The 12,984-nt window shown below is 45.3% G+C and overlaps 2 protein-coding genes across 6 annotated transcripts in view; one reads left to right on the plus strand and one right to left on the minus strand.

The window, feature by feature from the left end:
* Positions 1 to 252: 252 nt before the first annotated feature.
* On the minus strand, positions 253 to 3,033 carry LOC105181189 (uncharacterized). Of its 3 annotated transcripts, XM_011137803.3 has the most exons (3): positions 2,884 to 3,026; positions 2,705 to 2,785; positions 253 to 2,101 (listed from the first exon to the last, which is right to left on the minus strand). In XM_011137803.3, exon 3 carries the CDS (start codon positions 2,085 to 2,087, stop codon positions 1,008 to 1,010), a length of 1,080 nt encoding a protein of 359 aa, XP_011136105.2. In that variant the 5' UTR covers positions 2,088 to 2,101; positions 2,705 to 2,785; positions 2,884 to 3,026; the 3' UTR covers positions 253 to 1,007. The 3 variants fall into 3 exon arrangements, with proteins under 3 accessions (XP_011136105.2, XP_011136106.2, XP_011136107.2); XM_011137804.3 differs by lacking the exon at positions 2,705 to 2,785 and having other exon boundaries at positions 2,884 to 3,033; XM_011137805.3 differs by lacking the exons at positions 2,705 to 2,785; positions 2,884 to 3,026 and adding an exon at positions 2,490 to 2,685.
* Positions 3,034 to 3,400: 367 nt separating this feature from the next.
* Positions 3,401 to 12,984, plus strand: part of Frl (formin-like protein) — a 60,893-nt gene continuing 51,309 nt past the window's right edge. For 2 of the 3 annotated variants that reach the window (XM_025304511.1, XM_025304520.1), the window contains exon 1: positions 4,062 to 4,283. In XM_025304511.1, the coding sequence (XP_025160296.1) occupies positions 4,062 to 4,283 (222 nt within the window). Of the gene's footprint in view, positions 4,284 to 12,984 lie in introns of all 3 variants that reach the window. The other variant, XM_011137807.3, reaches the window with a different exon arrangement.

Consider the following 12,984-nt stretch of genomic DNA (forward strand, 5'->3'; position numbering starts at 1 on the left):
TTTCCTCCTTATAACATATTTTAGGTGAAGTTCGTAGCTTATCAAGATTAAGAAAAAGTGACTGTCAGATAACAGCTGAGAGACATGCAAGTCTTAATTAAGACATGAGTCTTAGCGCTTAGAGTCTAAGACAAAATCTTAAATATATATAACTTGAGTTATCACAATAGTTTACGGGAATTAGGTTACAACAAGACGCCAATTTAAAATTACATAAGACTGACGGTTTTAAAAATAAAATGTATTAACTCATAAAACACAAAGATGTATGGTTTATTATCGTACAGTGATAAAAGATATGTTTATCGTCAGCATAATCAGTTCATTAGACTTTTTGACAAAACTGAAAAATATCGCAGCTAGAATAAATATTATTACATCTGTCGTAACATGTTACATCTCTTTTATCTGTTCAAAAACTTGTTACAATCTGATAATGTTTTCTATGTAAATGTCGAGCACGCGTATTTAAGAAAAGATAAACTGTGAAAACAATATACGAATAGTTTTCGAATACACCATACGATAAATATCAAAACCAAATTATAAAATTTGTTAATCTACTTATTTGTCTGTTCTTAAGAATATATTTCTTAAAAACACAAATTAATTTATTCTTAAAAATAGAATTTACATAAACAAAGTTAAGATAATCGCATCTTTACCAGAGGTATAAAACAAAACTTGAAAGCTAACGGAGATAGATATGTGATAGATAACAAAAGTGTACGTTCAGTTTCAATTTCACGACGAATTACGATTTTTAATCACCAGACATAAAACCTCATTAAGCTCATCGATGTCTTTAATATTTAACGGAACTTTTATTCGAATTTTTATAAGCATATAAAACATGGCTGTACTAAGTTCAACTGATTGCTGATAAAAAAGAATTTTTTTCCTCTTCCATTCTCTTTTCTTACCACTTCCAAAATCACTCTAAAAAGCATCAGTATATCATTAAATATTACATGTTATGTTATGCTTTATTACTCCAAATTTTACGATTAGATATGACGGTCAAATAAATAGTGTGCTTCGTTAGTTAATGTAATCTGTTTGAGTAAATTATTTACTCGGGGATATTTCCGTTTAATAGATCTGAAATATGAAGATTCTGCATACTCATCGATATTTAACCTTATGAGATCGGTGACAAACGTCAGTAAATCTGTTGAACCATAATTGAGCGCATGAATTAGAATATCGCACGCCTTTTTCGTGTCTAAAGCAGGTGTTTTTAGAAGAAGATATTTTTGTAAATATTCTTCGCAGATATCCTGCAGTCCTTCTATGTCGTACTTCTGAGCCATTTCAATAAGCTCAAACAGCATATAGATATTAGCAGTTTTTATATCGGACGTATCGCCACTTTCTATGAAGGCTATAAATGTTAACATGCCTGACGTTGACTTCTCGTCTAAAGTTATCGATGTATTGTCATTACGAAGTATAAGTTTGAAGTATTGGCTCTTTGCACAAAGTATTTCTTTATTTACGAAATATTTCTTATTTCCCACCTTAAACTCAATTAACGCGTTAGACTCGCTGGGAAGTAAGTCTTTTAGGTCTGAATGATTGTTTAACATCTCAATATGTCTGGTGTTATGCAAAATACGTTCGATGCACTCGAACTTAAAGATCACTTTGAGTATGTTACGGTGAACAAATTCTGTCCTCACGTTCTTGAGGAAAGACTTTTTTATTTCGCACTTCACTTTATCAACGTCATAATAATGGGGTAAAATATAAGTATCCTCTTCTGATAAATATGACTGTAAATATACATGACATAAGAACTTTTGAATAGACGAAGAAGCCTCCACGTAGAAGATCAACTTCTCTTCACTTCTATCACATTCCAAGTGAATCTCAAAAGGTAACCGCCCGTCCATCGGATCGAACTTTAAGTAAGAAATTATTTCGTACATACTCCAAATTTCGTCAATAGCCCACACATAGACGTAAGTTTTCGTCACCAGATTTGTGCGGCAATAAATATGAAGAGAAGAGTTTTCATTTGTACTCTTTGCAGGAGTATCTTCCGTAGAAATTTTCCTTTTATCCGCTTTCTCCGTCTCCATCATTCCTCCAGTATATCCTATAATATATAATTTATATGGTATTATTTTATATTATATCACTTAATTATATGCGATTTTTAAATGTCCAGGGAAATAATATTTTTGTAAAGTACGTCAAATAATAGATAATATATATTGAGAAATAATCTCGCGATTTAATATTCGTTTGGAAATTTTTTTAATATACCGTTACGAAGAGAAAGTAACATGCGTGTACATATTTCTAGAGAAAAGGATGTACATGTATATGTACATATTTTATTTTATATTTATTTATACGTGCCTTTTACGTTTGATCTTATATTCACTTATACGTGCCTTCTACGTTTTATTTTATATTTTACTTATACTTTGTTGTGTTTATTTTGAAATTATCTTATGACATATATGGTAATATAAACCTACCTATTATTCGTTTATTATCGTCAACTTTGAAATATTCGTTAGAAATTTTGTAAACAAGAAATTCGACTGTGTCTATGTACAATTTACATCAGAGATTTCTGGAAACATCTAACGTACCGCTTTATAAAAATTTAATAATGAAATTTTCGATAGATTTCATCGGAATTAAACACTGTGCGAATCTTGCATTTGGAACAATGAGAAGTTGTACTTACAGATTGATTAAATAGCACGGTTCACTTCTCAAATCTTCTAATGTCAAAGTTCGACCATGTATCCGATTCTCGGCTTTATCTCTATTTATCCAAGTGACAAATTCGGTATTAGAAGAGCGTCAAATTGTAACATTATATAAAACGCTTACAGAGTAAACGCTTACAGAATAAATGCTTACAGATTAAGCTGGCCTCGCGTATTAATTTTGTTAGCAGTTTTGGTAGCACCGCACCGATATGATTGAATCGAGCTTCTCTGCTTCGCCGTTTAATCGCTTATGCCAACGTTATTTCAAATTAAACACGACGCTTTGTTAATTCCCCCCACTATTTCAGATTTCGTCGCACATTTTACCATTATTCTCTTCGGAAAGCGCTATTATTACTAATGGCGAGTTTCTATGTTTCTCTGTTTACAGCGCATTGGATGAGTGCAAAACTTCGCGTCCGATTCCAACGGATGTCATCGGGAGATTCACATGGTAGCGTCATTGATTGGTTGACGCGTATGTATCGTGCATCGTTGAAGAAATGACATATTCAGTCGCCAAAGTGTACGTTGTGAAAAAAAGATTTCGAAAGCGAGGGAGAAAAGGCACGGCCCCGCTTCTCTCGTTCGAATTTCGCGGCGCTCGACAGGGGAGCCACTGCGTCGAGCGCGCATGCGCGGCCGTGGTCGTTTCGGCCGGTAGTAGGGAGTCGTACGAGCGGCTGCGAGCTCGGGCGGTGCAGATGCTGCGAAAGTCTCGTCCAGAGTGCGCGTCGCGGGTGAAGCTGTGTCCGGAGCGTACTACGGCGTGCTACGGAACCGTCGCCGCTGCCAGGATCGCGCGCGCGATCCTTCGCGAGAGTTCGTGGGAGTCTCGGTGCCCGGCGCGATGGACGACCGCCCGGCGATACCTGTTGCGCGACTCGATCCGGTCCGGTTCGCGTCGCGTGTCCGCCGGTCCTCCTCCTCCTCCTAAGGAGTCCTCTCCGCCGAGACCGCCGGCTACCGCGAGGATACTGCGGATGATGCATCGTTGCGTTCGCGTTTCCCGTCCCGTTGACGTTTCCCCGTGCTAGACGACGCGAGTTTGTGTGCGCGAGTTCTTGTGCCAGGCGCGCCCGCCAACGCGTCGCCGACGGCCGCCGCGTCGTCCTTCCGCTTCGCGAGTGCCACACAACAGTCGCGCGGCGCGCGAGCCAGCTCTCAGCCGCTGACGATTCATCGAGGGAGCGACGATAGTCTCGGCCAACGGAGCGAGAACAAGGAACACGCGCTCAACGCGACAGCGAGGCTGAGAGCAAGAGCGAGAGAGCGAGAAAGAGAGAAGAAGAGAAAGAGAGAGAGAGAGAGAGAGGGAAACGAAGCGCTATGGGCATCGTGCAGAGCAGCCGCAGCGGCGAGAGCGATGGCGGTGTGCGCGAGGTATTCGTCGGCGGTGTCAAGGCCGGCGTGCCTCATCACTCGTGTCAACCCAGCCTCGGCATGGGCAGCCTGGGCGGACCGCACGCACGCAGCGGTAGCGTACGTAGCGCGCCGAGACAACCGATGCCGGACGCCGCCGAGCTCGAGAGACGTTTCACCAAAGTGCTGGTGAGTAACACGCACACATACACACACACACACACATGCTTTTCCTCTTCTAGCCGTCTCACGACGATCGTAGCAGACGATACGCGCGTCCAGCCGCGCGCTGCGCCGCGCCGCGGGCATGACGGCCTGCGGTGAGTCTCTCTTGTCGTCCGAATCAATCCCGCAGTCGTTCGGCTGAAATGAGGAAACGCGTCGTGCACTCGCGTACCCGAGACGCGGTCGTCTCTCTTTCTCCTTTTCCCCGGCCGGGCATTTCGAATCCGCGCGCCGCGGATCCGCCGGTGGAACGTGTCCTCGCGCGCTCGTGATGTTTCTGATGACGCAATCTGGATTTTCGGCTGAGCTCGAGATTCACCGCGGAGTCTGCCTGCACGCGGGAAAATTTGAGATAGGAATAGATTTATCTCAGCAGCGTCTCAGCGTGAAAAGCGCGTACTCGCGTGTCATTCTCGAGATCGAAATATTCTGTCGGGCGGGCGACGCACGCACGGTTTGTCGTGCTTACGCTCGGCTGCGATTTTTCTTTCGTTCCATTTCGCTCGCACTCGCGACTCTTCGGCGATCACGATATCGCGCTGTGGGTTATTCATCTGATCCGAATATTATGGAGATTTGCATGTCGAACCCAAGCCGAAGTATGATAACGCTCGTAGTGCGCGAGTAATACGTAATAATAATAATAACGCGCAATATACCGGCAATGGCAAATCGCGAATATCCGCGTATCGCACGCTCGATCGCTGACACGATCGAACCGCGTTCAGCGTTGTGAGACGCGAGATTGAAAGATACCTCCGGCATCTTCGATAAAGTCTCAGCCACACGTTCTCGTAAAGGGACCTTTGAACTTGGTCGTGTGTGCATGCGCGCGCGCTGCAACACACGACGGGACGCGCTCTCTCTCTCTCTCTCTCTCTCTCTCAGCTCGGAGCCGCGTCCGCTCTCGCTCGGTGCCTCTCGAAAATTCACGTCACATCCTTCCGCTTCTCGGCCGACGATATTTTTACTCACGAATGAAAATAGCCCCGGGCCCACCCACACGATCGTCGTCGTCGTTGTCGATTGTTGCTTCGACGCTCGAATATTCACGATGACTAATTAACGCGCGCATCCGGCACTCGTTGTGGTCCTTCGTGCGATTCATGATCGGCCGCATCATTGTTATTCCCCCGAGAAATCGGGCTGTTCAAAGACACGCGGCGTCGCTGCTTCGACGCCGATGTTCGGGAATAAATCTATGTAATTATATATATGTAGAGTGAAGTATTGTTTTATTTTTAATTCGGCGGGTTGAAAAAGGGATCCCCTCGAGGGACTGTTCTGTCGCATGTATGCGATAAAGATTCCTTCGGCTGACGGGATTCGAAATTCGAGACTGCCACCGTGCACGTGTACAAGCGCGGTTTTAATTGAATTTCTTCCTGTCTGCTGTCAAAACACGCCTGAGCGGCGTGTCCGATGAACGAGATCGAGATAAGACACCCTCGCATGGTCGGTAATTCTCTTATCGGCCTTCTGATGTTTGCGCCGTACGCAAACGGTAGACAAATATTGACGAACTGTCAGGACTGCCGCGCGGATATCGACCGAACAATTTAATCGGGATGCTAATATCCTCTATGAAATATTACAGTCCTCGTCCAGATGACAATATCGTCGATAAATATCGCCGACACAGTCGAAGTCTCGTAATATTGACAATGTCGTTTTAATCAGGACAATGTAACAATTTGTCTCAGCCCGTGATCCTTGAATACTTAAGAGCGCTATGAGAGAAACTTATATAATACTCGTGGTCGCGAAGCCAAATTCTTCGCAATCCTCAGCGCATAAATTAAAGAACGGGTTATTTCCGGAAGTAAAAATAAATTAAGCAAATTTTAGTTTCCGGTAGTAAATAAAACACGTAGAGACGAAACGCTTGATCCGCACGAATTGAATATTTTTAATAGAGTTCATAAATTATACACTTATATTTTATGTAAATAAAACACGAGGTCTCACGAATGTTCGGACGTTGTAACTAAAACTTCGACGCGAGAAAACGTTTTTCTTCTACATCGAAAAGCTCATTACTCCTATTGATGGACAGGCCGCGACAGGCATGCAATTAACAAATCGCCGTGTAATTATGGTGCAAGAAATATTTAAAAAATGTCGCAGGCCAAGAGACCACGGGGCATATAATCACTTCTCGATCGAGCAACGTTGCCAAATATCCTTCTCTCCACGAGGCTCGTTCTTCCCGTCGAAAAAACGCGATCAACTCGGCGTTGTCTCCTCGCGGCGCGAGAGAGCGGCGGATAATTTAAAATAATAAAAAAAAAATCGCGACACGTCGTTTCGGCCGAGAGTGGCAGGCAGGCAGGCACGCTGGCTGGCAGGCGGATAAGGCGGCGGTTACAATAACAAGATACCGGATCGCGTGTGAACTTTACGTTCAATTTGGACACGCGGCAGCGACTGCGGCCGCCGCTTGAGTGAGAGCTGCATCAGTCCGCGTTTTCGTCCTGCCGTGGCGCGGCGTGTGCGCGGCGACGTGAGAGGGCACGATCGTATTTATCTTCACCGCCCCGAGGTGTAACGTAAGTAACAAGCTGATCGGTATCAACACGTGTGGCCTGTAACTTATAGCGGCTAATATCTGAACTCGAGTGAACTCGGGTCGCGCGCGCCCAGTGGTTGTCCGTGACTCGAGAGAAAGAGAGAGAGAGAGAGAGAGAGAGAGAGTGTGAGTGAGTGAGTGAGTGAGTTTGTCGTTGCGTAGTGTCGCGTCGCCTGCACAAAGGGACTCCTCTCACGATCGCGTACATTCGGCGCTATGAACGCGCGCGGCTTTCACCGGCTTCAACCGCGTTAGGTACAGTTACAGGCGACCTTCGCGGCGCGAAGTTTAGAATCAGACCGCGATCGCATCGCTCGTCGGAGGCTCGTCAGAATGAGCCGTCTCGAGCTGCGAATCTGCAAAATCTGCGCTGACATGCAGAGGGAAACGTGTCCGGTACTCCGATGGCTGTAATTACGCGATGAGATGTCAGGTTGGCCGAAAAGTTCTTCTCCCTGCGTGAGGCATCTGCTGCTGTTCCTCCGCCGAAACATCGAGCGAAACAGTATTTCAAGTGGAAATACGCGGACAAAGAATAAGTGTTGTCAGCAATTTGTTGTCAGTACTGAGAGAGATGCATCATACTATTATAGCGCATAAATTCAATATCAATTAAATATTCAATTCGTACAAATCAAGCCTCTCGGCTCTTCGTTTTTTATTCATTAGTCGGAAACTAAAATTTGCTTAATTTATTTTTACTTGCGAAAATAATTTTTTATTCATGCGCTATATGATATATAATATTATATATTTTAAGAACAACGAGTGTCTGTCGTCTCGTGCGTAACAAAAGTATGAACGCGATAATTAAGCAACACGTCGCACTACGCAAAGCCCCAATTACTCGGTGCTTCTAAAGTCTCTCGGGTCACACGTGCGCGCTATTCGAAATTGAATAATAACGCCGGATTATCAAATAAATCGCGTCTCTCTCTCTCTCTCTCTCTCTCTCTCCCGCTTGCCGCATATCTCCTTTTCTCTAGTAGAACGAAATGTCGAGAGGTCGAAAGCTAGAGAATCCGTGCACCCCGGGAGAAGATAGAGAGAAAGGAGGAAGAGAGAGAGAGAGAGAGAGAGAGAGAGAGAGAGAGACACGGAGGAGATGGAGGAGGACACACGGCACCGCCTACGAACAGCGGCTCTCACCAAATAAGATTCGATTGTGCATCGTACAGCCATCGTTCGCGGCGAGCGACGAACATATCGTAAACAACGGGTCCCCTTTTCAGCTCGCGTTAACTCGCCTTCATTCGATTTCCTCTGCCTTCCCCTCGTCCCGGCTCGTCTCTTCGCTTCTCTCCTCTTCTCTGTCTCTCCTTTCCTTTCCCTCCGCTGTGCTTCTCCTGGCCACCCGCTCTTGACCTCCGTGACTCTCCACGTCTTGCAGCCGCCGATCCGATGCTGCACGTACACAGCGTACGTATAGTTCCCGGTATTTCGGCGGGCTGAACGTGAGCCTTTGTGCGAGTAGGGGCACACGTCCGCTACCGGTGTCTGTTCGAGGCGGTATCCTTTCCGCGTGGCGGTATCCTCGGAAGCACGACGATTTACGTCGGTCGAGTCGATTTATGATACCACGGGAGCAAGAAGGGAGCACGGTGAAGTCGCGAAGATCGTCCCGGGAGAGACGCGAGAAGATCTCTTCTTTTTGGCCGAACTAGCTTGCGCCTTCGGAATAAATTAAATATACAGCTTTTAAATGCCCTGACTTGAAAGATCTCGAAGGAAATGCATTATTCAGCAAAGTATCCCGGAGCAAAATTGCGTTTGAGGAGACTCTTATCTGTGATCTGATCTTGCTCGGAGACCTTTCGTCCGAGGCATTTTCTTTTCCCAATAATGCATCTCTGCCGAGATATTTTAGGCGAACATTTAACACGAGTGTCGGCCTGTACGATCTAGCGTCGAAGAAGAGACAAATGAAGTTCCAGTTCGAAGTGCTAGTTCAGTGCCGAAACGGAACGGGCGCGGGCCCAAGGACGAGAAGGGAAAAAAGACCCGCGAGTCGAAGCGATGTCGAAGTAGGAATTTTTATCGGTACGCCGCGGCGGCTTACCGTTAAGTTACGCGAGTCGCTCGCTCGTTCGCTCGCACGCATATTTATCTTCGCACCTGACTTCGCTGCCGAGTCGTTACGCCTCGTAAGAGGCGTGACGCAAGCGGCACGTACAAACGACTCATTTGCAGCTAACGCATCATCAGTCAGTCACATGTGCGAGACACAATTTCGCAAATAAGCCGTTTCGATAGCGAAAACCATGACGCAGCACGGTCGCCGCGTGAGCGACTTGCGTGCCGCCCGCATGCTGCACTTTGTCTCGCAGCCGTGCTCTGCGTGTGTAAGCAGGCCGCCGCTTTGACTGGTGCCGTGTTTACCTCGCGGATTCCATAGTCTAATCTTAATTCTTATCACACGGCCACATTTCGTCTCACTACCGTGTCAGTAACTCATGAAACACGGCGGCACGCTTTCCAGGTCGAAGTCGCCGCCAAAAGTGCGGCTTTACATTGCGATAGTCGAGCTGTTAAGGGGGGAGGCCGCGGAAGGCATGCGGAAGGCCGCGGGCTTCAAGGCTATTTTTACGATTTTTTTTTTTTTACAGAAACAAGATCAGTGGACTTGAAATTTTCACAGTGTATTCATTAATGTTGAAAGCATAAAATAAATTTTGTTGAATCACAAGAACCGATCCAATTTATAATTATAGATAAAAATGCAGTCGTCTGTTTGCGAGCTTTATGTTTGCTGTCGATATAATTCCAGGCTTCTCAGCACTCTGAAACCAAGAACTGAGAGAAATTTTTTAAATATACCGTTGCCATTGTAGTCCGCACTAAAATAAAGGCAGTGAAGCCAAATTTGGAAAAATAATGACTATACAAAAAAAAATATCAAAAATGAAACCTTTTTCTCAACTTGTAATCATGTTTAAAAAAATGAATAAAATAAAATATAACTGTGTTTACTGTCTACCGTATATTGTGTAAAACTTTCAAGTTATTCGGTTCAGTAGTTTTTGTATAATCGTGTCGATAATTTAAGAAAATAGTGTTTCCAGATAAACGCGTTTAAAGTCTTATGTGTACTTTTCATATAGTTAGTAACAAATTTCTGTTATACTTTGAACATTAATGAATGCACTGTGAGAAAATTTCAAATCCATTGATCCTACCGTTCTTCTGTAAAAAAAATTCGCAAAAATAACCTTGAAAACGGTCTGCTCCGTATGTAATTCCCTCCTTTTAATATTACGGGATTGTTGCGCAACAATGCGCGTCGAAATGACAACAGAAAACGAACATAATTAACTCGTTGGATGCCACGACGACCACCGGCAACCGGACCCTGCGACATTATTGCATCTCATCGAGTTACATATCAAATATAATGAATTGCGTTCTAAAAATCGGTTGCGTGGCCGATATGATGAAACGAGACCGGAAAGGGCATGTGCATCCTAAGTCGCATTTATTTGGTAGTGTTTTCAATTTTTCAAACGTTCATTTGCTCTCTCGTTTAGTGTCTGAAATCATCGCGACGTATTGATCACGCGGAAAATTAAGCAGAATATCCGCGGACGGCGGCTCGCGGTAACCTTTGATTTTAGTGATACACTGAGAGAAAAGTATATGATATTTGGAACAATAATGATACAGTAACTAAATTATAGTCCGAAATATCAGATTTATAGTAAGTATTACCATAATATCGGTAATAATTACGATGTAGGTATGGTATAACCAAGCATATATTTCTACTAAGAATTATAGTAAGTTAAACTAAAATTATTGTATAGATACAAATATAAAATGGTAGGTAAAGTATACAGACTCTTTTATACAGTCAATATTACCAGAATATTTGCTAAATGATGACAGATGTAACTATATGAATATTAAATCTCACTGTATTTGTGAATGAGAAATTACCATATATGTGGTAAAAGTAACTAAACAATTATTTAAGACAATCATTGACATTGATATATTTGTGTTTATTTTACTATATTTTGCAGGTTCCACGAACTATAAAAATATGGTCGACGCCAAAATGAACTATAAAATATAGTGAGATTATAGTTAATTCAACTATATTTTTCTATCAGTGTACAAGCGTTGACTCGGTTCTGCTGAAACCGCGCCCGTCGGTCGATAAAACTAATGGAAAAGCAACGAAACTCGCGTAGTACTGCGAAGTTGCACGGTCTCTCGTAATAACGGGGGAATCGGCCGGTCGATCGGCGGATCGATCGAAAGAGCGAGCGCGGTTACGACAAATCGCTCACAGATCCACATCGCCGATCGAAATGATACCCGCATCGTGAGGATACCGGCACGCGATCGCCGTCGCGGGCGATTTCTCCGACTAGCCTGGAAAAACGTGTGCGTGGATGTGCGGAACATAACGACGCGTGACACTAATTATCGTTGAAGCGTCCTTTGCGCGCGCGCGCGCGACGTCGCCGCGGAATCCTCTTCGCTGCCTCCTTGGCGCCTTTCCCGAAGAAGCGGATTTATCGCGCCGATCGACGTCGTTAACGCAGCAGCAGGCCGCTCTCCGCCGGAGATCGGTCGGTCGTTACTCTCGCGACACTTCGCATTTTTCACCGAAAAGCCCGTTCGCCGCGCGGCAACGAGTCGTCCCGGTTCTTCGACGAGCGCTGAACGCCACGGTTTATGCTTCGCGTATTAAGCTCCGATGGAAATCGTACGCGCAAATGCAGAAGGAATCGTCTCGACCTCTCGAAATACCTGTCGGAAACGGTGAACGTAGCTTTGACATTCCTTGAATGAATTTCCGTTCTCAGCAAGATGACATTCTGGAAAATTCAGAAAATATCTCGCGATGATGCAGTCATTAGCAACGAGTCGAGTCGCGGTGATCAGAGCCGCCTCATAATCGTCTCATAATCGATCGTGACGTATCAAGATCGATTGTTCCTTCGAAACCGCTCGTCCGGCCAACGAAGGAGCAACGACACGAGATAAGAGACACACACACACACACACACACACATATATATGTATCTCGAGTTACATTTCTTTAGTATCTTCAATGACTTAATTGTATCAGTTAAGTACAATCAGTCGGCGCGATGGCCAATCTGTCAAAGAACGATCCATCCGGCATCGGCCGAATTTATCAGCAGATTTAGAAGCTCCGTTCGATAATTCGAGATATTCACTCGCCGCGACTTGTCATATCTCCGAACACTCTTCATAACATTAGAACACCGGCGAGGAGGACCTTGCGAGAGGCGTTGCGCAAGGCGCTTTGATATTCGATCTCCGTACGATTACGACGCACCGCCGCGCCGCGGCCCTGATTGGGAGGACAACGCGGCGGAATACGCGTTCTCCGCTGTTGATAGATAGGCCGCACTTAACGACGCGGCTTACGTCGTCGGCTTACGTAGTACATACGCAGCTGTCGTTGAGAAAAATCGATCGCTCGCTCGCTCGCTGCTAGCGCGCGCGATTGAGCCGTCGGCGTCGTCGCTATCCTCGGCCGATCTTCATTCATTATTCACGACGAACGTTCACGACATACCCGCGGAATTGGGTTAACGAAGATTTCAGAGCGGAGAGCGTAACTGCTATCTCGCGCTCGTCGCGAGTCGACGGGTCGAGGCGATAATATTTCGAGCGGCGTTGAGCGTATTAATACGCGGCGACCGCGCCACGTTGAAACTATCTTAGTGCCCGGCTCAAGTTTTAGTCTGACCGAAAATGCGCCGGACAAATGTTCGAGTTTTTGCTTCCTCATTCCGCGTTCTTTCACGCGTTGTTTGCTAATTAGTTTCCGCGGAAAGGCTCATCGTGAGACGCGCAGCCGCGATTATTCCCGTCCCGAGCGTATCGAGCGTCGCTCTGTCGCGGCGGGAAACACACGAAGCGATCAATATATTTACGACGAACGCGACGCAAAGTGTAAAAGCGAGCGCGAGGGAGCGAGACGATTCAGCGGGGGAGACGCGTGTTACGTGCGGCTAAGCATGCCGATGGATGGATGAGAGCAGCCGAGTGTTTACCGCGCTAAAGTGCATCGCAGGAGCCCCGCGATGAGAGGCGCTGCCATTAACAAAGCTCGCC

This window comes from Harpegnathos saltator, unplaced genomic scaffold, assembly GCF_003227715.2.
Source record: "Harpegnathos saltator strain DR-91 unplaced genomic scaffold, Hsal_v8.6 scaffold119, whole genome shotgun sequence".
In the NCBI taxonomy this organism is placed as follows: domain Eukaryota; kingdom Metazoa; phylum Arthropoda; class Insecta; order Hymenoptera; family Formicidae; genus Harpegnathos; species Harpegnathos saltator.